General features: G+C 42.3%; 1 protein-coding gene across 2 annotated transcripts; it reads left to right on the top strand.

Moving 5' to 3' along the window:
* Positions 1-2318: 2318 nt before the first annotated feature.
* On the top strand, positions 2319-25358 carry LOC121184497 (transducin-like enhancer protein 1). 2 transcript variants are annotated; one of them, XM_041042196.1, is made up of 20 exons: positions 2319-3065; positions 3458-3558; positions 4604-4667; positions 5530-5574; positions 10078-10140; positions 10267-10371; positions 13304-13523; positions 14193-14209; positions 17244-17357; positions 17645-17698; positions 17795-17944; positions 18073-18211; positions 18608-18807; positions 20412-20488; positions 20686-20935; positions 21297-21544; positions 21958-22105; positions 22251-22401; positions 22791-22867; positions 23200-25358. In XM_041042196.1, the coding sequence occupies exons 1-20, from the start codon at positions 3042-3044 to the stop codon at positions 23305-23307; spliced, it is 2355 nt and encodes a 784-aa protein (XP_040898130.1). In that variant the 5' UTR covers positions 2319-3041; the 3' UTR covers positions 23308-25358. The 2 variants fall into 2 exon arrangements, with proteins under 2 accessions (XP_040898130.1, XP_040898131.1); XM_041042197.1 differs by having other exon boundaries at positions 13307-13523.
* The last annotated feature ends 1521 nt before the right edge of the window (positions 25359-26879 follow it).

Genomic DNA, 26879 nt, shown 5'->3' on the forward strand with positions numbered 1-26879 from the left:
ATATGTTGCAATCCAAAGTAATTGCTAGTCCAAGCCTTTTTGTGTTCATTTTGCCTCTTAGAACCTGTATTTTTGCGGTGTAAGTGAGACTATTAAAATGATTTTTTTTTCACTGCACCTAAGAGCTCTTCTCTTTTTTTTCTATGTGCACTGATAAACTGTTTGGGAATCCTTTTATCAAAAGTGTTTCTGTCAGTATTTATGTGCTTGGATAAAAGCATACAATTCTGTGAACTTTACTACCACAAATCAGGATTTCCCCTGGACAGTTTCCTTTCTTTGCCTGGAGATAGTTTTCACACTACGACCAATATAATTTTTTGAAGTGACATAACTACTAGGACCTCACATTACTCAGTTGAAGTTGAGGTTTTGGATTTATCCCAGGACTCCTATGCCAGTGGAAACATGAGGCAAACTGATTTACGGACGGGCGACAGATTGAAGGATAAACCAACATTAAGTGCCTTAGTGAGGTGTTGGGCCACCACGAGTCACCAAAACAGCTTCAGTGCACCTTGGCATTGATTCTACAAATCTCTGTGAACTCTGCTGGAGGGATGAACACCATTGTTCCAAAAGATACTCTCTCATTTGACGTTTTGATGATGGTGGTGGAGAGCACTGTCTAACATGTGGGTCCAAAGTCTCCCGTAGGTGTTCATCTGGGTTGAGATCTGGTGACCATGAAAGCCATAGCACATGATTCATATCATTTTCATACTCATCAAACCATTCGGTGACCCCTCATGCCCTATGGATGGGGGCATTGTCATCCTGGAAGAGACCACTCCCATCAGGATGGAACTGTTTCATCACAGGATAAAGGTGTTCAACTTATCTCTGAGGGGACAAGTGGACCCAAACCATGCCAGCAAAATGCCCCCCACAGCATAACAGAGACATCGGATCCCCTCACTGTATGGGGTCAAATGTTCAGGCCTGTACTGTTCTCTTGGTGTATGCCACACATGCACTCACCCATTTGTCAAGAACATGGTGAAGGATAACTCATCTGTCCATATCGCTTTTTTCCACATCTCTGTAGATCAGCGCCTATTGTTTTTGCACCACTGAACTCTCAAATGTGCATTCATCTTTGTAATGTGGGGTTTATGCAGGCAACCCTATTATAATATCTGTCTCTTTGTAATTGTTGACAGTCTCTTCTTGCTGACACAGTCTGATCATGACCTTCGCTGACATTCACATTCACCTGAGGAAGAGCTGCTCTTCTGTTTCTCCTTACATATAACACTAATGCATGAGCATCACAGTCATAAAATGTGCGCTGTCGACCACAATTTCCTGCTCTATTTACTAATTTCTTTCCTATAGATCTAAATGCAGGTGTCACTTTAGTTTCTGTTCCTACTGACACACTAGCCACAGTGTCTTTGTGACTGAAGCTTCTGCCATCCATGCCCCAACAATGAACACTCTTTCAAAGTCACCTCGATCTTTTCCTCTTGCCATCTTGATTCAAAATCAGAATTAACTGGGCCTGCTCAGCATTTTTAAACATGCAGCAGAGCATGATTGGATGTTAACTGCTTAATTGTACTATGCAGTGCACCTGTGTGGAAGCATCTGCATTCATTATATTTCTCCAGTGATTTCTTCAGGTTTTCCACTTTAATCTGTCATCTGTCTGTATCTCATAGGCTCATTCTGTAGACTGAATGTAGATGAAAACAACTATAAGCATGGCCAATACAGTCTATGGTAGTCAGCAGACCAGAGGCATAATTACATTGTTTTTTGGTTTAAGAGAAGTGGAACACAAAGTGACTTCAAGTCCTACTAAATACATTTGCACACTGTATATTGTTACATAGAGAGAAGAGGAAGAGAGATTTGAGTTGATTTGCACTGACACTTGTGAGGAAGGTTCACAGCAGCTACTAAGAAAGACAGTATTTGTGTTTTTGTGTGTGTGTGAGGGCTGATTCACTTGTGTGTGTGTGTGTGTGTGTGTGTTTGTGCACGCGCGCCTCTTCAACCCTGCTGAGCCCACGTTACTTTGATTGACAGGTGAGACTTGCCTTCGCCCACCGCACTGCCCGCCCTGCGCGCCTCCGGAATGGTAGCTCCCTGCGACACGCTGATTGGCCAGACACCGCGTAGCTCAACCAGGTCAAGAGACTCGGGCCAGTTTAAAGAACGGCTATTGGTCATCTTGAGACTCCACATCGTTATCCCCACGTGGAGCGGCGTCTCTGATTGGTCCGGCGCCGTTTTGTGGGCCGGCCCACAGTTTCGGTTAGCCGGGGAGCGTGAAACCGCGTGAGAAAGTTGCCATTGAGGTAAAGCAGAGCTAGGCGGTAGACTGTTGTCCCCGCGGTGGGAGTTGTTGTTATCAAAACTAACAACATCGTTTCTCCTTTTTTCTTGAAATCTTTTTTTGGACGCAGGTTTGCATATAAACTCAACGGGGAAGTAAATATTTCTGTTTTTGTTGACTGTTCAACCGCCAACTAACGACCGCGGCGAGTCAAGTGGGAACTCTTCACTGCAATTAACTTGTGTGGATTTGTTTCTGATGCTCCGACTGAGAGCCGACAGTTTGCGGCTGTCTGTTGACGGTCTATTGGCTTAAATGTCCTGTCTGTTTGGTCGACTCTCTGCACTCGGGATACATCGGATTCTACACAAAATAAACGCTGGAGTGACTGAGGTCCAGGCTTTTCATTTTTTACCTGGTTCGTACCCTTTTCCTCCTCCCCCCATTTAGCCGCCTCCGGCTAATGAGCCGTTTCCCGTGTTTTTCCGGTTGATTTACGGCCGCACTACCGGTGGAGCGGAGGAGAGACAGCGACAGAAAGACAGAGAGGAGCAGGGGTTCACATTAAACGGTCGGTGAACTCGGACGGAGCGGAGTGGGGCGGTTTTGTTTGAAATTAACGACACTTAGTCCTAATAATAACGGCGGATGGATTCGTCTCCGTGATCGGGAGCGCCCCACATCCTTACTGTACCCTAGTTGATCCCTCGAAGCGGGGTTTTACGAAGGAAACGGTTGTATCCTCCCGGAGATAACAATGTTTCCCCAGGGACGACACCCGGTAAGACTCTTCCCTTCCTGCTTTAACAGTAGTTACCTGGCTGTAACCGGGTGTCCGCTGCCCGGGAGATAACACTACCTCTTTGTCTTACCCGCGCCTCATGTTTTCTTAGTTTTAACAGCCTTAAGCTAAGTACATGATTATATCAAGCTCTCTCTTTTTTTCTCTCTTGTTAATTGGGCATCTGCATCTGCCAGGACAGCCTTGTGAGTTTGATAATATTGTTTGTTTAATAACGGCTAATAATTAAAAGTTGTTGACATTACATGCTAGCCTGGAGAGGATCAAATGCATTTGTAGGCCACATAATGAGGCACTATGATGTTAATAATCCTCTGTGTGTGTGTGTGTGTGTGTGTGTGTGTGTGTGTGTGTGTGTGTGTGTGTGTCAGACGCCCCACCAGGCTCCAGGCCAGCCCTTCAAGTTCACCATCCCAGAGTCACTGGACCGCATCAAGGAGGAGTTCCAGTTTCTTCAGGCACAGTACCACAGGTGGATAATGCAAACACACACATTCACATGGAAGGCACCTCTGCCTTTATGGGCAGCAGGTTGGCCAATTTTCTCATTGTCATCTACCCTCGAACAGTAAACCTCGCCCAAACCACAGTCATCCCCCTTACCATAATGAACAAAACCCCAACTCTGGCCTCATACTAACCCATAAACCTGGATTAGGTTCACATACACACAGAAAGTGCGCACACACATGCAGCAGATCCGGGCATCAGTGTTAGCGCTTACACTGCGGTAGGTCTAAGTCTTGGTGATGGGTGAGAGCCAGAGGGTGGCGTGTGGGCTCAGGGTTTCATAAATCACTCCTTATTTTCCCCTGTGTGTGTGTATGTGTGGCTGTGTGTTGGGAAAAGAGACGGCCTGCATATGTGTGCAGTTGTGTTTTTCTTTGCTTTTTGTGTATGTGCTTTCACTTATTTGTGTTGTCAGCGAGGGTGGGCCACAACAGGTGAAAGCTGCTGGCCTACAAACAGGCTGCTTTGTTTCAAATTCACATCCTGATTCACACACACAGAGAGACCAGGGTTAAACTAAACATCCTACTGCCAACATGGTTATCATAATCGTCATGGTTATAAGGAGTCGTCGTCTTCTGCATTGCACTTTCGTTCTCTTGAAAACCTGCTCTGTGCCCCGCACTGTTTAGGCTAGTCTTTTCGTTTCTTGGCGCTTTAATGAGTGAGCAAAAAGAAAGAGGGATCAGAGGAGACTAACCTGTCTACCAAGTTTTATGCTTCACCGTTGTTTATCTATTTTTGAAAAACAGCTGGACGATCAACAAATTGCTTGTTCAACGTCCTTGCTGTTTATTCTTAGTTTGACTAGATGTTTAAGACAAAAGAACAGTCACATCTGTTCTTGTCCAAAATACTTGCTTATATTGACTGAGCTCAGAAGTGAAAAATCTTACTGCAAAACCAAGGTCAACACAACTAAATAGCTATCTACATTGGGTGACAATTATATATCAGTAACTTGAGAGGCTTTTTTAAAGTTAAAGTTGAATTGTTCTGTTTTTCAGTCTCAAACTGGAGTGTGAGAAGCTGGCCAGTGAAAAGACGGAGATGCAGAGACACTATGTCATGGTGAGGTCCTTGCACTCATTTCATTTGACCCACAACATAACACATCATATACTGCTGTTAACCCTGCAGTCATGGTCTTTGAGGACAATGCTGTGTCCTTAACATCTTCATCTGTGAACCTTCACCTTTACAAAGACTGACCAGTGAAAAATGGAAATACTGTAAAATCACCTGAATGACGGAAACAGGCATAATGGAAAGAAAAAACTGCGCAGCAACCTGGCAGTTACACCTGCTTTTATTGTGTAGTTTTATTACTCAGACATTTCAGTGAAGATGATTGAAGTGTGAGATTTGACTGCGTTTCAACTTTGCACTTGTCAGTATGCAGATGTTTCAATATTTCAGCAAACCCAGCACCTCACTAGGCTGAATAGATGGCGTTCTGCATTTGTCTGTTCTTTCTGAAGTCAAACACACCGAAACTGGAATTCTCATATGTTTCAATCGTCAAACGCACTTGAGTGTATTTTTCACATAATGAACCAAAGGACAACACAACATGATAAGATGCTTGCAATTAATATAAAAGTTACAGTACATGCTTTCCTAGCTTCATAGCAAGTGTCAAGCCTAAAGCTGATACAGAAACAAACAGAAGCAAAGTTGTTTGCAAGCACACTTAACTACCTTGATTCTATAGTGATGCTCCTGCTCAGGTATAAAGCATTTGATTTAGATGCTCTGTCTTTTAAAAGTGTTTTGATTCCCACGCAACAATGACCTGATGTGACACTCCATTCAAAAAAAGATCTTCGTGTCTGGTTTTTCCAATAAAACACCCTCATCTGTAACGTTGCACAAATTCCCTTAGTAGTTTAAGCTTTTCACTAATCTAAACATTTAACTCTCTGTTCTACAGTACTATGAGATGTCATATGGCCTCAACATCGAAATGCACAAACAGGTACGGATGCTTATCTATCTGCCTCTTGTCCACTCTGCATCTTCCTGTTTGACTCTCTTCTTCTCTCTTCCTCTTTCTGTCCCTCTCTCTCTCGTGGCAAGGATTTTGATGTATTTGGTTTGTGTGGCTGTTGACGTGTCCTTGTGTGTGCACAAATGCACTTGTGTGTTCTTTCATTTGTGTGTGTGTCTTTTACTGTATCCCTGTGTGTGTGTGCGGGGATGTGTGTTTATTTGTGATCGATGGGGCTCTGTCTCCATTTCCCCAGTTAGGGCCGGCTGGCTGAGCCCAGAGGCAGGATGAATGGCTCTGTAGATTGATTGGTGCTGTCTAGGAGAGCGGCCTGCTTTATTACATTAGAGGGGCAGGGCTGGGGAGGGCAGAGGAATCGATCACGGTGAAGCCGAGAGAGGAGAGACCGTGGAGCTCCCCCATTTAGAAGCAGGGAGGCAAAAACGCACCAACACACACTTTAGTAAGGCAGATGCACAAGTGTGAGTAAAAAAAACAAAAGACAGAGTAACAAGGACACTTGATTGTAATTTACACACATACAGAAAGGCAAGGACACTTGCCTGTGTACGTACGACCATAAAAAATGTCTTCAGACACACGAGTACGTGGAAAATTGGATACATACACAGTAATGTGCACACAAGCACAGAAAGTCAAACCTATTCACTTGGTTAAGTATGTAGACACATGAATGAGGAAGGAAAACGTTTACACTCTCTCTCATGCACACAGACACACACCTTTTCCCACAGGAGTGGCACAGGGCTCAGAGCGTTTACCAGTAATTACCACAGCTATCGACCAGTCAGACCAGAGGAAATTGGAGGTGGATTGGCCTGGCTGCTTCACTGAAGAGTGAGGATGCGTCTCTGACTATTTCACACTCCCTTCCCTAATGTTTTTTTCCCCTCATGTTCTGCTTCTTCTCTTGTGTTATTCTCCCCCTTTTATACCCCAGGTTCTCTTCTTTTCTTTTTGCTTTCCTCACTCTCCATTTACAATTATGGGATTTCTTCTTTCTTGAGCAAGGACCCCACCCCCGCTCTTGTGTCTTTTTTCTTGGCTCCTCTTTCGTTTTATGTCCATGTGAAGCTACTGTTCTTTCATTGTGGGAGAGCTTCATCTCTTTCCTATTGTCCACACACACACTCACACACACACACACACACACACACACACACACACCCACACACACACACACACACACACACACACACACACACACACACACACACACACACACTTACATACACACACACACACTAAAGCTCCAGGGGAGGTCATTAGCTTGGGGCTGCAGTTGTCAGAGCAACAAGCTTCTGTGTGCGGGGGGTACGGGGGATACAGACTAACAACCCACCTCCTGCTGGGGAGGTACGGGTGTGTGTTTGCGTGTAGTGTGACAGTAATGCTCCAATTATATTTGTAATGGGAAGCCTGTTTTCTGTCAGCACATTGTGTGGGTATACTTGCATCTTCTCTCTGTGTCCTCAACTTTTGTTTACCTACTCTCACAATTATATGAATAACAGCATCATAGCAATTCTCCAATGTTCCTATTCATGAGCTGAGATAAAAAAAAATGCTAGAAGTACTAGGACACACAAGATCTTTTGAGTTTTTGTTACCTTTGTTTTATTACCTTGATTCATGTTGTTTTATTTCTTGAGACATGATTGGTAACGGTGCCTTACTTAGGGATTGCCGCCTTGTTTGTTTGATCCTTGTTAGTTTTTGTCAGTTAGTTTAGTTGGATTAGCTGAGCTGACCTGATAGTAGTTGACTATTCTCAGACGGCCTAATCAGCGAGCCTTTATACAAGGCTAATTATAGGCTTACAAATCAGGATTCTGAGAATGGACATGCAGGTATAGTCTGACTGAAATAGCTCTTTATTTAAAGCTTTCTAGGCATGGTATAAGTTGGGCATTATGAGATTGAGTTACAGTATGCGGAAGTCAGCAATTTGTGAACTGGGCCGGATGTCTGCAGTGCTGAAAGTATGGTGTTAAGGTCCGTCATGCTGATGCATTGTACAAAGGCTGAAGTAATGGGTACATCAGGTGCACATCTGTACACACAGTACTGAGATTAATCGGAAGAGATATCGCACAAATGCTGCCCTTGCTGGTAAGCGAAAGCAGTTTAATGCAAACATCAAACCAGCTGGGTGGTGCGATATAGAAATGTAGCGCTCGCGCAATAAGCAGATATAAAATCATCCATTGATGGCTCTTCACATTATGCAGCTGCTATAGTCTCCAGTGTACCCAGATGCTTTAAACAAGCATTTTAAGCTTCTCACATTATCAAATCCTTATTAGACGTGTTATATTGCATGTCATGTACAGTCACACATGCCGTTTTAGATGACAAACAGAACTACAAGCGCTCTGAGGGCTTATAACTTCTTTTGATTCCATATTCTCTTTGATTCAGGAGCCAATTATTTATAGTGTCAATTATTTATAGTGTTTAGCGTTCTCAGTTTGAAGCTATTCCATATTTACTTAACACTATGTGTTACTTATATCTTTACTTATTTCTACTTGGAATATATACCTAACCGCCCTGTTTACATTCTTCCGCATAGTGTCATGCAACTTGAATCTGGCCAAGAATTTTCTTTTTTTAGTTATACTCCCGTTACTTGTTTAGTTCAGGACTCATTTTTGAATAGGCTAGTGGTGCATTTAGCTTATCCAAGTACATAATTGGCTGAACTGTGGCAGGGTCAGTTTTTTGTGCGCTGGTCGGTGTGTGTGACTTAGACGTCTAATGAGACCAAGTATGTTCCAGCTAAAAAGGGAGTCTTCACAATGTGACCTTTTCAGGAATGATCGAACCCATTAAATAATACATAGAGCTAATGACATGGCTTTAGGGATGACACTGTCCTTTGGTCCAGGCATTGGTCTAGACTGAAATATCTCATCAACTGCTGGATGAATTGAGATGAAATTTTGTTCTGACGTTCATGTTCCCCAGAAGATGAACCATGACTCTGGACTTTTCCTCTAATGCCACCATGAGGTTGACGTGTAGTTTTGAGTGAAATATCTTGACAGCTGTTATTGTCCAGATGTCCCTCCCAGGACGAATTGTAAAAACTTATTATATAAAAATTATTGGACTTCTCATCATCATCATCAGGTCAAAATTTTAATTTGTCCAATACTTTGGTTTATGACTAAATGCCTACATTCCTATCATCTTCCATTGTAGTTCATATTTAGTCCTGTGTTATGTTAATGTTCTAACTTCAAGAAGTATTAGCGTGCTCAAAGCACCACTGTGCCTAGGTGCAGAACTGCTAGCATTCTTTCAGACTTGACCTTTTAATGACGCAGCAATTGCAGCAACACACAGGTCTTTTGCACAGTTGAAGGTGGAAGGAAACTGATGTGATATCAGTACAAATTTCAAAATTGAAATTGGGAACTGGAGCAATGTATGTCTCGTAAAGTCAATGCAACCTAAAGTCTCTTGGAAAGAGGAACAGCTGCGAATTATTACTGTTTTTACTGTTTAAAGGGGGGAATTTGTAACCTATGTAACCAGTTACTTCTGCAGCAGGTGACGTAAATATTGGGTTAGTTAAATCCCCAAATTGTTGATTTTGTGCTTACAGATACCATCTTTTTAGCTTGACGACTGTGGCCTTTGCAAAGAGTTTTAAAAAGTTTCCACCAGCCAAAGTATCATTAGTTTTCATCCCATAGTAATAAAAACCATCCAGCTTTTCTTGGGTTTTCACAAAACAACAATCTACAGCCTTTTGAAGCTTTCACATCCAGTGTGTGTGTGTGTCTGTGTATCTATTTATGTGGGATGTGTGTGTCTGATGAGCCATTACTACGTTTCATGGCTCCTCCAATTCCCTCTTCACCCTGGCCTTCTTCGTATCAATTTGATTGGATGATATGTAATATGAGTTCTCTTATCTGATTTAATGCCACTGTGGGGGTATCTGGTTTCAGCCAATTGTAGCCACCTCCGGGGGTTGGGGGGGGGGCGGGCGGATGTGTTGGCATGGATACTGGGTGAGAGCAAATGAAGTTAGTAGCTGATGAGATTATGTTGAAGTGCTGATGGGAAAAGGGACAAGAGCACAGAGCATAGAGAGAGAGCAAAAGAAATACAACAGGCAAGAGAGAAACTTGAGCTCACACTGATGATTAGAAAGGAAAATCTCATCGTGCTGTGTGTGTGTGTGTGTGTGTGTGTGTGTTAGTGATGCTGAAAATGGCGCACACTGGATTTGTGTGTAGAGAGAAGTCGAGGACTGTCTTTATGATATCGACTGGTAGGTAGTATGTGTATGTGTGTTTGTTGGTTTATTGTGGAGATGGCAGTTTCCAGTGTGTTTGTGTTTCTGTGCTTGTATTACTTTAGTGGTGTTACGGAACAGCTGTCTTTTCTAAATGAATGTAATTATGTTATTAACAATTAAGTCTCTTTCTGTCTCTGTGTCTCTTCCTTCATCAGACTGAGATTGCCAAGAGACTAAACACCATCTGTGCACAAGTCATTCCCTTCCTCTCACAGGAGGTAAGTATGTGTGACTTTGATTTTTATGCCATTTATACATTCTAGTTTTCTCTGCTAGTTTTACTGATAAATCGAGTTTTCACTCTGAGTCTTCAGTCAAACTGTGTGTGTTTGTGTGTTTTGCAGCATCAGCAGCAGGTGGTCCAAGCTGTGGAGCGGGCCAAACAGGTGACCATGGCAGAGCTCAATGCTGTCATCGGGGTACGCGGACTGCCAGGTCTTCCACCAACCGTGTGTATTCCTCTACTTCCTCTTTATTTATATTGACTGTGTCTGTATGCCTGTTTATTCCATGTTCCTTCTCCACACATTAAAAGGCGTGCAGCTGTGTTAGAACGTCTAGAAATACCTGTGTATATGCTATTTTTATACCTTTTCATAAGCTCACATATAAGAAGAGGGTGTCCACAGGTCTGTCTGCAATTTGTAGAGAAAAATTCAGAATTCTTTACTTAGTAATGAATACAGCACAGAATGAAGACATAATTCAAACACAACACCCAAGTAAGTCAAAGTAATTCTGTAAGCAAACAGTTTTTGCCAGATTTCACTTGAAACCTTCAGAATCAATGCTAAAGATGTACACTGGTACTGGTGTTATATATTATACACCTGTACAAACAAGTGTACACTGATTGTACATTTTAGGCATATAGCTGACACTGTATTTTAAAGCAGATGTGATTATTTCAGTCCCTTGAACACCAAACTAATCTCAAGGTCACAGGCTAACAGCATAGTTCCCTGACAGTATTTTTGGGATTGTGGAATCATGTTTCAGACATATGAAAGAGTTGGTAGGAAATGAAATCAAATGAAACCCAAGGACACGCATAGATTCTCTTTTTGTAGACTATGGGTCTGGAAATAAAATTGGATTAATTGATTTATTGATTAATAGAAATGATCTTTTTTATGGTGAGTGAGTGGAGAGAAAAGGACATGGTTCAGAGAAGTGTGATGAGAGGTTTTTATTGAAAAGATGTCGTCAGCCTGTGATGAAGGTGGGGCATGACCAGCTATTCAGACTTGAGCTGAAAGGGGGTTGATACGGTGAGAGTGAAAAGAAGTTACAAAAACAGAAACTTTTTGCTTTCAGTTCAGAAAAGATGTGGGATACTGAGTCGAGCTGTTGGTGGTGACTTTTTGGGTGGGATTGGAGAATGGTTGAGAAAACTCAGCTTTATAGTTTCCATAGGGGAGGCCAGGGGGTGAGTTTAAGGGAAATGTGGGGGGGGTCTTCGTAGCTTTGGCTTAGAAAAGAGTGGCACTGGGCTTGGAGGGTAGTTTGGTTAGATGTGAGGTGGGCTTGTTAGTTGGCGTGGACTGATGGGGGACTCTTTTAGTGTGTGATGGGGGGAGAGGTGGATTTGGCAGTTGCTGTTTGAGTCTTAATTGCCGGATTTCAGTGTTTGTAAAAGGAGGGGTCACGGCGTTGCCCTTACACTCCCCTCTTCCCGTCTTCCCTGTCATTCACCCCGTTTGTGAGTTAAATGAGTGTAATGAAGCATGTTACCCCTACCTCTACAGACGCACACACAGACACACAACACACACACATACATGCATACACACCGGCTCACACTAACATCCCATGACAAACCAGGCTCTCTTGCCTCCACCAATGCTTCCCCTCCATTTACTCCCATCAGGGGTCCTGTTTGTGTTTCCGTGTGTGTGTTTTTGCATCTGTTTGTGGGTGCGTCTGTGTGTAGCAGAGCGTGCATTTCTGTTATCCCCAGAAAACAACAGTCAGGGGCAGGATGGTTGAGTGAGGGTGTGTGTGTCTTCCTTGTTTATCTAGTCTCTGTGTATGCATGTTAGTGTGATCAAGTGTGACGTGTGGGTGTGTTTATGTTTGATTGTTTGGCAGGCGAGCCAACTCGAGAAATTGAGTGTGTGTGTGCGTGTGTACAGGCAGGCATGGGGGCTGAGGCTAAAAGACTATTTCGTTGTGTTGCTTTCATTCATTGGGGCAGGACGCAGAGAGAGGAGGATGGATAGAGTGGAAAAGAGAAGGCGGGGGCTCAGGAGAGGGGGAGTGGGTTAGTCAATTAGGTGAGATAAAAGTCGGTTTGACCTTCAGCACTCCTTCCACCCCTGCCGAGTTGCCTCCTGTGCCCCCCCTTCTCCTCTTCTCTCCCTCCTTCCTCCTCCCTCCCCACGGCGAATCAGTGAGCTTGGATTCCCGCGGCTACTGTCTGAGGAGGCAATAATGATGTTTTGGAACACAAAGGCATTTCACGCTCAGACGAGCGCCTGATTTGGTGTGAAAGAGAGAGCAGGGCTGCCAGCCAAACTCTCTCTCCCTCTCTCTCACCCTCTTCTCTCCTCCCCTCTCTCCTCAGCCGCCTTACACCCTCACAAGACCTGACAGTGCAGGCAGCAGCTGGGGCTCTCGGCTCTCTCCCCCCACTTCTCCGTCATTCCTCTTTTCCCTCCCCCCTCTTCTCCCACCACATCCCCGGGCTCTGGGCTGTGATCCCAGCTGTCAGTATTGTTCAGTGTTTGACCTCAGAGGGAGGAGGGTGTGCACTGGTGTGTGTGTGTGAGAGGTGGTGTGTAGGGGGAGAGGATGTGTTCACTGCCTTGTAGACTGCAGCAGCTTGTTGAGGTGGTGTAAACCCAGACACTGAAGAAACTGTCCCATCTGTTGAAGACTTCAATAGGGCCAGAAATCTCTATTGATTAGGTTTCAGAGTGCTATTGATTTTTACCTATTGATGGCTCAGTTTCAGTCACTGACATTTGAGCTTTTGGAGTCAGATGTTACTGTTTGGCACATTTAAGGCAGCTGCATGTACATTATAGACTTTTGACTACATCCAGTGAGCTCAACCTCTCATCTTTATAGTACTTGCCAACATGAATTAGGCGAGCAGCACAGTCCAAATAAAACTAACTTAGGTCTGTTTTCAAAGGCAAAACTGCTGGTGACTATGACCATTATTGGTCAGCCTATGCACACTGCCCAAAATGCACTGCTTTGTTTAAGTTGCAAATCACTGCTTTATTTTGTGTTTTGCAGTATATTGCCAGCTTTAGACTAACAACACCTGAAGAAGTGACAGCTGTGTGTTGCAGCATCGCTGAATGTTCCACATCTTCTTTTTTCAACTCAACTAACCATCTCTTTCTGTTTTTCTTTTTCTTTGTCTTAAAGCAGCAGCATCTATCCCATAACCATGGTGGTGCCCCTGTGCCCCTCACCCCTCACCCTGCCGGTCTCCACCCCTCTCAGCTGGGTGGTTCAGCTGGCCTCCTGGCTCTATCAGGAGCACTTGGTGCCGTTCCTCCCCATCTGGCGGGAAAAGACGGTGGTGATAAAAAGCCCCACCTGTCCGGACCGGACTCACACACTGGAGGACCCGAGCACCTGCGAGGTGAACAGACACACAGCACAGATAAACCACTTTAATATTATATTATATACTCAGAAACACCTTCTTTGATTTTTCTACTTCATATTTTTATCTCTCTCTCTCTCTCTCTCTCTCTCTCTCTCTCTCTCTCTCTCTCTCTCTCTCTCTCTCTCTCTCTCTCTCTCTCTCTCTCTCTCTCTCTCTCTCTCTCTCTCTATATATATATATATATATATATATATATATATATATATATATATATTTCTTTTCTTTTTTGTACTTATTACACACAAGCACCTTAGAGGGATGTGGCACAGTAATTTTTGTTGGACATTGTTCAAAGTCTAATTCTAAATAGACAGAGGAATTGTTATATATTAGTTGTCTCGAAGTTGTCTGAAGTTTGTGAATAACCAAATTATCATACCATTCAACTTGGACTGTGTATTTTTGAGAGATGCATTGTTTTAGTGCATTTATTGTTTCCTTTTTCCAGTAGTGACAAAAGTTCTGGTGCTGCTTCTGAGTCTGTTTTTCCTCTAAAGGGTTTTTAGTTATAAATATAATGAAATGTACAAGACTTCACATTTCCAATTCACTCCGCTTCCTTTCTCACTTTTTTGTTTTCTGTTCTACTCAACATGCAACCCTGTGACTTCAACCACATATACATATTTCCAATGGTAATAGAGCGAGAGCCTGGCACCGTAAGTACTTCCTCTTTCTGCAGTAATGTTTACTGTTCTAACAAACCACTCAGTTTATTTTCTTGTATTTCTTAAAGAGATGGTGTGGTTTGGGGGAATTTTACTTTGTTCTTAAAAGCAGTTTGCATGCAGTTTGACTTAAGCTCAGCAGTGAGATTAGTCTGTCTTAGCTCTGTTGATGGACGTCTGTGGGATCAGTAAGCTCCACTCAAACTCAAGGAAAAACAAATTTATACGGTCTGCTCTAAGTAAACTACATTTAATTTACATATAGCTGTTCCAAGTAATGATGTAATTGTTCAGATTTGTACTAATGAAATTATCTACCCATGGTTATGTAGGAAAAACAGCAAAGACAGAAAAAAAAGAAAGAGTCTCTTTAATCCCTGCTATGATACAGACAAAAGTAATCTAGGCACATTTGTCCTAACTTACATGAAAATTAAGACTTAGAACTCGTGACTTCAAGTAAACCACACCCATTGCTTAGGCAGGCTTATTTTTGCCATTTTAATGGAATTGTATTTGTTATCCAAATTTCTGAGGCTGTAGTGATCTAATTTCCCCCCAGGGATCAATGAAGTTCATCTCACCATGTTAGCATAAATAATAATATAGAATAAATGAAAAAATCACCTTGCAGTTCTTTTAAACCACTGTTAAGCTTATATCGTTAAATGTGAATTTTTGACTGTCAGTTCCAAAGTGTGTGTGCGTGTTTATGTGTGCTCGGGGATCTCTCGGGGAGAGCTTTGGCCTGCCTGTTTAGTTCTGCCCTAGATCTGCTCTGAACTGTTAGGTTTCCTTTCTCCTCCAAATGAGCTTTTTAGCATGGTCACACGCACGCACACTCGCACACATACACACAAATTCATTCGCACAGACATGCACACACACACACTCCTCCAGCCTAGCCTGCATTGTTGTGCCTATTTAACACCTCAGTGAGCAGATTACCCCGCCCCCCCCGCCCCAACCGCCCCTGATCCCGCGCTTAAAGACTCATTGTGTTTAATATCACCACCACTGAGAGGGGAGGGCTTGGGAAAGGGTTGAGGGGGGTTGAGGGAGCAGCAGTCATATGACACTGAGCTTGTGTGTGTGTGTGAGTGTGAGAGAGAGAGAGAGAGACTATGCTAAAAGCGAACAGGGGACGAATGGGGGGGGGTTGGGGGGGTTGCTTATGTTTTGCGGGTCAGTGCTCTTGTGCTCAGCTCACTAAAACCTTTCAGTAAAAGGGGAGGAGGTGGGAGGGAGGGAGGAAGAAGGGAGGCCGTGAAGGAAGGGGCCTTTGGCAGAATACAGATTTTCACCCCCCCCCCCCCACGCCTCTCTTTCCCTCCCTCATCTCTTGTCACCCTTTCTTCTCCTCCACACTCTCACACCCTCCCTCCATCCTCTCTGTGCTCTAATCTTGTCCCCTCCCTTTCCCCTTTTTTCTCACCCTCCTCCCTTGCTCCTCCTGTCTTAGCTATTCCTCCTTCATTTACCCTTTCCCCTTCTCAAAGCCCACTCCCTTGCTAGGTGTGTGCGCGCGCATGTGTGTTTGTGTATGTTGTATGCACATTTCATTGACAGGCTGAGACTATAATGGACTCAACATGAAGCTTTAATCCATTAACAATGGGATCTGTTGGTCAGGAGGCCAGAGGGGGGCAGCTCTGTGTGTGTGTGTCTGTGTGTGTGTGTGTGTGTGTGTGTGTGTGTGTGTGTGTGTGTGTGTGTGTGTGTGTGTGTAGTCTTGGGACACAGAGGGACACATGAGTGTTATGCAAGTAATACACACACAGTCTGTTACACACATCATACACACAGCACACAGGCTTTCACAGTCAATTACACATTGTATGCACACACACACACACACACACACACACACACACACACACACACACACACATATACTGCAGCCAGTGCAGCTTGTCAGAGCCAGGAGAGGGAGCACTGATAGATTTTGAGAGCCACTTAATGTAATCATCAACTTCAGAGGCGTGTGTTTGTGTGTGGCTGTGACTGGCTTTGGTCAAGTGAGAAAAGAGGTTGCTGTTTAAGTGTTAGTGCTACTTAATTCACGCTTCTGTGAACTATTAACCTATTTGCAAGTAAGAGTCTGTTTTTCTAACCTGCTCTACACATACAGACGGGTGACAAATTAAAGGGAAAACCTGAATAAATGAGCGGAGAGACATAACAAATGCAGATGCTTCCACACAGGTGCACTGCATGGTACGATTAAGCAATTAACATCCAGTCACGCTTTGTGGCATGTATAAAAATGCTGAGCAGACCCAGTTAATTCTGATTTTGAATCAAGGTGGCAAGAGGAAAAGATCTGAGTGACTTTGTGAGAGTGTTCATTCAATGTTGGGGCACGGATGGTAGGAGCTTCTTTCACAGACTGCTCAACTGGCTAGTGTTTCAATAAGAACAGTGACTAAAGTGACATCTGCATTTAGATCTATTTGGAAGACCTCAGTAAATAGGATGTTTAGATTTGATCACCATGATGTGATATGCAAGGAAAAACAGAACAGCAACTCTTTCTCTCAGGTGAGAATGTCAGTACAGTACGTGATCAGGCTGTCAGAAAGAACATTCTGTCAACAATTACATAGAGAGGGACATTATAGAAGGGTGCATAAGCCCTCATTTCTAAGATTAATTCACGTTTGAGGTTTCAGTGGTGCAAAAACCTAAGGCACTGGTCTACAGAGATGTGGAAAATAGTGATATGATCAAATGTGTCATCATTCACCATATTATTGACCAGTGGTCTGGTGCACACCAAGAAAATAATATAGTCCTGAAAGAACACAAAACACACAATAAATCACAACCTGAACTGTAAGTGGCATAATTGTCTCACCTCTGCAAATCCCTTTTCTTGTTTCTTTTCTTTCTTTGTCCTCCAAACTCTCCTTTCTTTTTTCTATTTTCTTTTTATGTTACCTTTCTTCTTTAATCTTTTTTCTCTCTTCTCCCATTTCACTGTGTTCTGTCCTTCTACTCCTCCTCCTCCTGATTTCATCTGCAGAGTAACTCATTGCTGCCAGAAAGTCTTAGGAACTCAGATAAGCGACGCAATGGACCTGAGTTTCCAAATGATACTAAGAAACGCAAGGTGGATGACAAGGACTCCAGCCACTATGTAAGAAATGGTTCTGCTGTTTGTGTGTGTTGTTCTCTGCAAATACCTAAATGTGGAAACTGGCATTTTTAGTGTTTGCTCATTTATCACAGCCACACATAGAACGTTAAGAGTTTGGAATGTATTTTCTCTTGAGTATTCACTTGTAAGTTCCTTGTAACAGCCTGCTTTTCAGTTAATAAAGGAACAAGGACATTTGTGACAATCTTCTGTTAAAGAAAATTATCAGATGGAGGTGAAGGAGGAGCATATTTAATGGTAGTCTTACTGATGGTCTGTCTTTTCAGGATAGCGATGGGGAGAAAAGTGATGATAATTTAGTGGTGGATGTCTCAAATGAGGTCAGTATATGTTTAGATTTTTTTTAACTGTCAGCATCACTTTTGTGCAGTAATTCTGTTCTCAGATAGTTTATGGAATCCTTGTCCTTCCACCAGGATCCAACCTCCCCTCGTGGCACGCCTCTCCCTTCACCTAGAGAGAATGGCCTGGATAAATCGCGTCTTCTCAAGAAAGACCCCTGTAGTCCAGCCTCTACTGCATCATCAGCAAGCTCCTCTTCTCTCAAGTCCAAAGAGATGGCAATGGTAGGGATGGATATGTTATTTACGCATGTAGATGGATAAACTAGATGGATGGATTGATGGTGAATACATTTGTCAGTAGTCACATATTTCCTGTGTATTTCTGAAGTTTCTCTCTCTTTGTTTGGCAGCGAGATAAGGCAGGTACACCTGGGCTAAAGTCAAGCACACCCACACCTAGAGGTGACTCCACTCCTGGTCCGAGCTCCACACCTGGAATCCGGCCCAGTCTATCCAAACCTCCCTCCATGGAGATACCACATCCACCTAGTAAGTCCAGGACAGGACTTGTTAGGATTTGTAGTTGAATGATATGATAGGTTGTAATGTTTTTGTATTTATTTATAAAATGTAATTTTTAGCAGGAGGGCATCAAGTTATGTTTTTGTAAATTGTCTCCAGGAAAAATTCAACCTTACAGTTAAGGGTCAAAGTTAAGGGTCAAAATGATGCAGGATGTTTTGCCTGCTTCCAAAAGAACTGTTGTTGTAAGGCTTAGTCACCAATGTTTCATGGCAGACCTTTGCCTGTGCGGAGTCTGCTTGATAGGAAAGATTGGTTAAGACTGATCGCCAGCAATCATTGTTTTGGAATCTCTGCTTATCAAGACTTGTATACTTAGATATGTAATGGATGTTGAACTTGAATGCTTTCTCTTGTCTTCAGCTGCAGGTTTGCGGACACCCCTTGCAGTACCAGGTCCATACCCGGGTGCATTTGGTATGTTGCCCCACGCAGCAGGGATGAACGGGGAGCTGGCAGGTGCAGCCGGGGCTGCGGCCTATGCTGCTGGACTGCACAACATGTCACCTCAGATGAGTGCTGCTGCTGCAGCCGCTGTGGCTGCATATGGCCGTTCACCAATGGTAAGTGGAAAAGGGTGACTTATTTTTTGATTGCGTGATGTTTTATATTTATGCAAACAAAACCTATATAAGCAGTTAACTGTACCTGCTTTTAGATGCTTGTCTTTGTTTTTTTTAAATATTACTAGTAGATGAAATGAAGTTTTAACCACACATCAAATCTCTAGAAATGTATTTAAATTAAGTACAAATATGAAGCACAAAATTATTCATTACATAGGTATTCACCTCCTTCAAGACCATTTTTAATAGTCTCCTGTGACAGGGAAACTTGCCTTGACTTTGTGTGGATGGTGTTGGACCCTTCAGTTTTTATTCCACTCTTTTTTGTAAAACTCGCCAAGCGTTGTGAAGTTGCATGGCAAATGTGAGCGAACAGAACAGACTGAATTTTCAAGTCTACTTCTGCTGCCTTCATATGACTTTTTTCAACTGTGGCTTCCTCTTTGACGTTCTCCCTGAAGCACCCGGGCAACTGTTGTATGCCCAGTGCTCACAACTCAGCCATGAAACCCCTATAACCTGCTCCAGGCAGATTTACAGCTCTACTGTGTTCTTTCCATTTTTTATGACCTTACACTACTCTGAGGAAGTGTGATGGAGATTTTGTTGTATCCCTCCCCTGAGTGGTACTTTTCAGTAACTTCGCAGCAGATCGATTAATCTTTTGTCTTCACAATGTCGCTTTTGCAGAGAAAGTGACTAATGGCTGCACCAGTTGCAATAGTTTTACCTTCGAGATGTTTAAATTAAAATCACTTGTCATGCCTTGATAAAACACTGGAGATTTCTGTCCGACTTTAGGAAGCTCTAAAAGCCAGAGGGAATTCTTATGCAGTCAATTATATTTGATCATAATTATTATATATTATTATAATTATATATTACTATGATTATAACTATAATTATGCATTATTTTAATTATATATTATAATACTATTTTGCATATTTTAATTTAATTTATTTTATTATTTGCAGAATTTCACTTTCACAGTTTTACTTTTATGTAAAGACTTGTGTAAATGCTGATCAGTCCTGAAAAATCATAACTGTCCACTGAAACTCAGTGTTTTAAGATAAGGAAACCACCAGAAGTTAAGATTTGTGAACACTTTTCGTAAAAACTATATATTTTATATTACGAAGTATGTAAAGTGTCAATAGTTATACAGCTGTATTTCTCTTGTCTGTGTGATAGTATTTGTACAGTGGGTATGCTGGCGTGCATTACATTCAGTCACCTCATCGCTCTTGGCTGTATTTGCATAGTGTTCATTACACTGTTTAAATAGGTTTAGTAGACTCACAGCTGTGTCTGTGTCTGGGCAACACTTGATAGAAACTCAGGTTGTGTACTCACCAGCTGCATGTGTGTGTGTGTTGGATTGGGGGGCACAAGTACTGACAGCTCTACCTCTGTGTGTTTGCTGACTCTTACACTTGTCATTCAGATTCAGAGAGTGTGTGTGCTCAAGAGAGTCTGTTTGCTTTGTGCTCATGAGTGTTTGTGTTCTGTTCCACAGGTTAGTATTGACCTGTGTGCGTTTTGCCAATGGTCGTGTGTTTGCACTGTGATCATAAAATGTCTGTGTTCTCTCCTCAAGGTTGGTTTTGATCCTCATCCTCATATGCGAGTTCCTGGAATGCCTCCCAGTCTGACAGGAATTCCTGGCGGCAAACCGTAAGTGTGTTTGCGGCTTCTTGTATGTTTGAGGACTGTTTGCTCACATTGCCCTGTGGAACAACTGATATGTTTTAGAAAAACATCTTTTTTTTCTTCCCACCTCTTTATTCATCCTTCCCCTTTTTTTCAATCCACCTCCTTTTCCATCTTTGTCTTCATGCTTAACCTACTCTCCTCCTTCTTTGTACCATCAGCGCCTACTCTTTTCACGTGGCGGCTGACGGGCAGATGCAGCCCGTGCCGTTCCCTCCGGATGCTTTGGTGGGCCCAGGGATTCCTCGCCATGCCCGTCAGATCAACACATTGAACCACGGAGAGGTGGTGTGCGCTGTTACCATCAGTAACCCCACCCGACACGTTTACACAGGAGGGAAGGGTTGTGTCAAGGTCTGGGACATTAGTCACCCAGGAAACAAGAGCCCTGTGTCACAGCTCGACTGTCTGGTGAGTGAGGTGGTGGGTTTTGTGGGATGAATGTACAGTTTAAAATACAGCTGTATGCAAAGATTTGGGGTAAATTTCAGTAAAGTAAAAAAAATCTGTCTGTAGGGCATGTGTAAATGCTTGGACACCCTGCTAAGTCAGTGCCTAGCAACCTTGCCTTGGCAGCTTGTCTTCCTTGAAGTAGTTCATGGGGGGATTTTGAGGTCTGCTTTGGATCATTGTCCTTCCCTTGTGCATTCAACTGTGTCTGTTATGAATGAGAGATGTTTTTTTTTCTTTCATTTTTAAATGTATCAATGAAAAAATACAGCCTTGTATATGCAAAGCATTAAATACATTTATTTTGTGCCTGTCACATCAGAACCGAGACAACTACATCCGCTCTTGCCGCCTGCTTCCTGATGGTCGAACACTGATAGTAGGAGGTGAGGCGAGCACGTTGTCAATCTGGGATTTGGCCACACCTACTCCTAGGATCAAGGCAGAGTTAACATCATCAGCACCAGCATGCTACGCTCTGGCCATCAGCCCAGACTCCAAGGTCTGCTTTTCTTGCTGCAGTGATGGTAACATCGCAGTCTGGGATTTACACAACCAGACACTCGTTAGGTAAGAGAGACTTTTTGTGTGTACGCTTTGAAAAACAAAGTCTGCTTTTTTTCAGTGTCAGTCTTTGCAGAAGATTAGTGTAAATACATGTGTGGCTCAGTTGAATTTTAAAGGCATCTGCATTTACTGCCTGGGTTCTCTAACCACCTGTTGACCTCAATATTGACCTTTCTTAATTAGCAGACTCTCAGCCCTGGCTGTTTTAACCTTTGTGATTACAAGTTGTAGCACCAAGAGGCAGAATATTGAGCAATAGCACCACAAGACTGGCTGCTGATGAGAAAAAACTGTAAGCTCTTCACATTTGGTTGTCTGTGATGCATACCAACTGCCTGGGCAATCTGATCCCTCGTGTCTTTGTTTAACCATCTCTCTCTTTATTTAACTCAGAATGTTATGTGTGTATCCTGCAGGCAGTTTCAGGGCCACACAGATGGAGCCAGCTGTATTGACATCTCCAATGATGGCACCAAGCTGTGGACCGGAGGCCTCGATAACACTGTCCGCTCCTGGGATCTGAGAGAGGGACGGCAGCTGCAGCAGCATGACTTTACATCACAGGTGCACACTCATATCAGCAAACAGTGTTTCTTCAACTAACCCTTTGTATTAAAAGTAGAATTCCCAGTAAGACTGAATTAAATTTTTACAGATGGTCAAATGCTTAATGCTAATACAGGTAATATTTCCTATCTGTTCTGCCCAGATCTTCTCCCTTGGCTACTGTCCGACAGGAGAGTGGCTTGCTGTGGGAATGGAGAGCAGCAACGTTGAGGTCCTTCATGTCACCAAGCCTGACAAATACCAGCTTCATCTACATGAGAGCTGTGTACTCTCCCTGCAGTTTGCCTACTGTGGTAAGAAACTGTCTGTCCTTTCACTAATTTTTCACTTCTTTAAAATGAGTGATTAAAATGTGTGAAGGCTCCAGGGACCTAGTTGTAACTTGGTATGAGTTCTTTTTTTGTATTTCTCCATTTATTAGATAGGACAACAAAGAGGTACACAGGAAACAAGGGGTGAGATAGATGGGTTTGAATGTTGCAGTTATGTTGAAGGCACCTTAACCGTTAGGCTGCAAGGATGCCTCTACCTTAGTGGTTTTACTTAAATGTTACCCTTTAAATTGATTTTGTTTGTTCTATAAAGGCTTTTTCACTGTTTAACCATATCTTGTTGATGATGTCTTTGTCTGTTTTGCCCAGAGCTTTCTTATCATGTGTATTTGCGTTTTTTCTCTACCCAGGTAAATGGTTTGTGAGCACAGGAAAGGATAACTTACTGAATGCATGGAGAACACCCTATGGAGCCAGCATATTCCAGGTTGGAACAACAGATCAGTACATTCATAATATAAAATACAGATAATATATAAAGTTGCCACCTCTGAAGTTGCGTTTTCAGCTTTAATAGGCCACACTGCATTTCCACCAGCATTGCATTGCATCAGTGTTGTGAATGGGTGGATACCATGAAATTGTCACTGGCATTATCCTCAAAGAGAGCATTCGCTAATGTTCATTTACAGTTTTTGTGACACATCAAACTTGCAAAGTTCATCAAAAAAAATCCAGCAGTAATAATTGGAATGAGATTTTCAAAGATATGTAGTTTTAAATTTTCCTATTTGGTGTTTCTTTTTTTTTTCTCTTCAGTCTAAAGAATCATCCTCAGTGCTAAGCTGTGACATATCTGTGGACGACAAGTACATTGTCACCGGTTCAGGGGACAAGAAGGCCACTGTTTACGAGGTCATCTACTAAACATATGGAAAGAAAGCAAGGACACCTGTTTCCCCCCGCCCACACACACTGATATGTTTCTAGAAATTTTCACATGGAGCCAGAAATCGCAGACAAGAATGACCTTGATGGCACATTCCTGTTTCTGTTACATCTGCCGACAAGACACAAACAGGAGAGAAGCATTTTAAATGACTCCAAATCAGTTGGGAGCTATTAACTGGAGAAGCTGGATGTTAATGGAAGGAGAGGAACAATTTGGATGGTTCTTGTCTCTACTCTTTTCTGCTATGGACTGCACTGGGATCATTTACAGGGACCACACAATGTCTGAACCGAAAGCGGCTCTGCATTGTTCTGACTGGGACCACCTCTTCTGGAAAAGACCGTTCTCAACATCATATATTGAGACACTTCATTCGGTGTGACTACACAGACCCTAGAACAAACACTCAGATCAGAGGGTAGAATATGTAAACAAACGGCAGACGGAAAGAGCAGAAGGTGGATAGAAATGGATATAATTTTGGAGAGACAAAGGAGGAGAAGCAACAGCAGATGAACAGATGGATGAACATTTTATAGACAGTGAATGCAGAACATGTTGGTTTGCATTTTGTTCTTGACAGATAATGCTCGCAGCCTGTTTATCTCTCAGCTCTGACTCTTTGACCTTAAAACATCAGCTTGCTGTTCTGATACGCCTACACTGTCTGAAAAGTACCTTTTCTGTCTTAACTGTAAGTCCAATCCTCACTAACTGCACTGTAGTGGTAGCTGTCCACCTACACACTTAGTACACACACAAAACTTACAAAATACCCATACAGTACTTTTTAAACATGCTAAAGGCCTCGTTGAATTGTCTAGCATCACACTACTGTTAAAGTCTGTGTTGGGTTAATTTGATCCTCCTGAGGCACTCAGATTGCAGTAGTTCTCCTTTTCTAGTGTATCTGTTTCAACAGATTATTTCCTTACTTTTTTTTTCCACACTCTCCACAAATTCGGAAGTCTCCTGGATATTCATAGAAATGTTTGATATAAAACTACATTTCAAAACAAGGAGAGAGAAAAGGAAGGCAGCATCATAAGCCTTCATATTGTGGTTTGTTTTGTTAATTTCTTGGCCCTTACACCCTGTTCTTGAGTAGCCGTGGTTGTTATCAACTGCACATGCTGATGAGGTTTCACATTAATGAATGAATATTTCAGAGACTCAGTATTGATCACTGGTCAGCTGGATGTAGTTTCACATTTACAGATGGTGTTGAAATCTAGACATGGCCCTGCTGTTATTTTTAATGCAGTTCATTTGTTTGTGGTCTCTTTTACAAAAAGTTCACTGGTTGAGGTCGTAATAATAACATAAATGGTCTTGAATTTAAATTTTTCCCCTTAATTTGAAACCCACTTGATTACTGTCTTTAGTGTTATAAATTCACCCTGACCTTGCCTTTATCACTCTTTGAAACACATGATGTCTTACTGTATGGATGGTTAATCACACTTTGTAAACAGGGACCGATTAAGATTATCTTAACATGTGATTTAATCTTGTATTTATTGGAAATCCTATGTGAACAAGTGAAAAATCCTCTGGAGCATATTCACCAAACAGATTGCCATTTTTGCCATATATTGTCACTTGTTTTAACGTGTTGTTGAAACTGGGACATTGGCTAAATAGCCTTGAGAAGTAAAACCTTTTTTTAATTTTTTCAAAGAAGCTTTTAGGATAACAAGCAGGATTAAATTATTTGTCAACATAGTCTTATAGAGGTACAATAGTATTTCAGCTTCAGGAAGGAATCAGTGTCAGCCATTTTAAACTCGTTAATTTCACAACTTTGTGCTTAGGTTTTTTTTGGGTTTTTTTAATCTATTTTTGTCTGTTGAATGTAAAAATGTATATATGTTTTTTTTTCTTACAGGACATGCTTTAGAAATAACAAACTTTTTTTGTACGTCTTTTACATGGAAAAGAAACTTCTAATCAGGAGAAATACTAAATGGTCTTAATGCTAGCTAATCTATAATGATTGAAATGTCTAGACAATAAATGTGTTCTTTTGTAACCAGGGTGGTGTTTGACTCTCTGGGTTGGCACATAAACACATTAGGATCTCACTGATAAAATCGTTTGGATCCATTATAGATAATTGTGAAGGAAGCTCTAAATTTTGAGAATTAGCATTGTGAACAAAAGACAGTTTAGATTCCAGACTTGCAAATAAAACTTGGATAGCGAAATTTAACTAGTGACTAATCCTTCCTCATAGTCCCCTCTTGCAAAGTAATGTATTAGAGAAACTCCAGACACTTCAGTGGCTAGGGAAGATAATGGTTGCCCTCATTTTGTGTGGATAAAAATCATCATTAGCTCCACTTATTCTGAAATTCTGAATCTTCGCCCAAGTTTCCAATTTTTCTTTCTTTCTTTTTTTTCAGTGGCAGAGCCCCGAGTCCTGTTTGCTTTGCATAATGTGAACAACCATCGTCATTGTGAAGGTGATATTTGCGTGAGTGTGGGGTGTCAGCACAAACTGAGGTGAGTCAGACTAAAATGTTCCCACAATATTATGTAAGCCACGTCCTGCTAATTACCACACCCCAAGAATGAAATTCCATATTAGTTCTTTACTTACTTACAGTCTACAGTCTCATTACTGGTCTCTAAACGGAGAGACCAGTAATGATGCAACACAGGTCAAGCTCTGGGTTTAAAGATGAACAGAAGGTGCACTGTGTACGAACCTGCGCTTGACCTGAATATTGTTTGTATGACTGGATTAGCACTTTCACTGTGAGATTAATATCAGCCAGAATTGTACCTGAATGGGATCAAGCTTTTGTGGGAATTAATGTGAGTGTTACTCCACTTGACACAGCAAGCAGCTTGACTGTGAATGATTTCTACATGAGTGTAGACAGTGTGGAAGGATCCAGCAGTATGCGTAGTGGTTTGCTGCTAGGGTGTACATTATTGACACAGCCCTGGGATTGACAACCTGTCCAGGGTGTACCCCATCTCTCGCCCGGTGTCCAGCCCCACAGTCTCAGCATTGTTTCGCCTGCAAATCTCAGTCTTAGCAGTCTTAGGTTTTTAAAGTCCTTAAGGCAGTGACACACATTACAACTGTTCATTATGAATATGATTTGGTCTTGACGACTGATTGGACCAAGTTGGAGCAGCTCTGTCCCAGTCTGGGTCAACTAGTGTTGACAGTCGACAGATAAAATCATATAGTGTTTGACAAGTAAAGATTCTAATCTTAGGTCTTCAGATCCAGTCGTTGCCAGCTGTTTTAATAAAGATTTTTCAAAACATGTTGATAGGCATTTGCGACAGATAAAGCCACACTGAGGGGGAGACAGTGGCAAAGTAAGATAGCACCCATAAGAGCATAAAATACTAAAAATGCTCTATTTTGCAATGTAAAGGAAATTGATAAAAATAAATAAATTAAAATAAATAAAAAATCCTGGATCCCCTTTCACCAGATCTTCACCAGATCTTCACCAAACTCAGTGTTCTTCCTGGGCCCATGCCCCATCCCTCAACCAAGTTTGGTGCAAATCTGTCCATTACT

Source organism: Toxotes jaculatrix, chromosome 7, assembly GCF_017976425.1.
Source record: "Toxotes jaculatrix isolate fToxJac2 chromosome 7, fToxJac2.pri, whole genome shotgun sequence".
Classification (NCBI taxonomy): Eukaryota; Metazoa; Chordata; class Actinopteri; family Toxotidae; genus Toxotes; species Toxotes jaculatrix.

Bases quoted from the DNA above. Each gene is read 5' to 3' on its own strand.
- LOC121184497 (XM_041042196.1), top strand. From the start codon at position 3,042: ATGTTTCCCCAGGGACGACACCCG. The intron at 5,575-10,077 runs GTACGGATGCTT...TTCCTTCATCAG, and splicing joins ACATCGAAATGCACAAACAG to ACTGAGATTGCCAAGAGACT. The intron at 10,141-10,266 runs GTAAGTATGTGT...TGTGTTTTGCAG, and splicing joins TTCCCTTCCTCTCACAGGAG to CATCAGCAGCAGGTGGTCCA.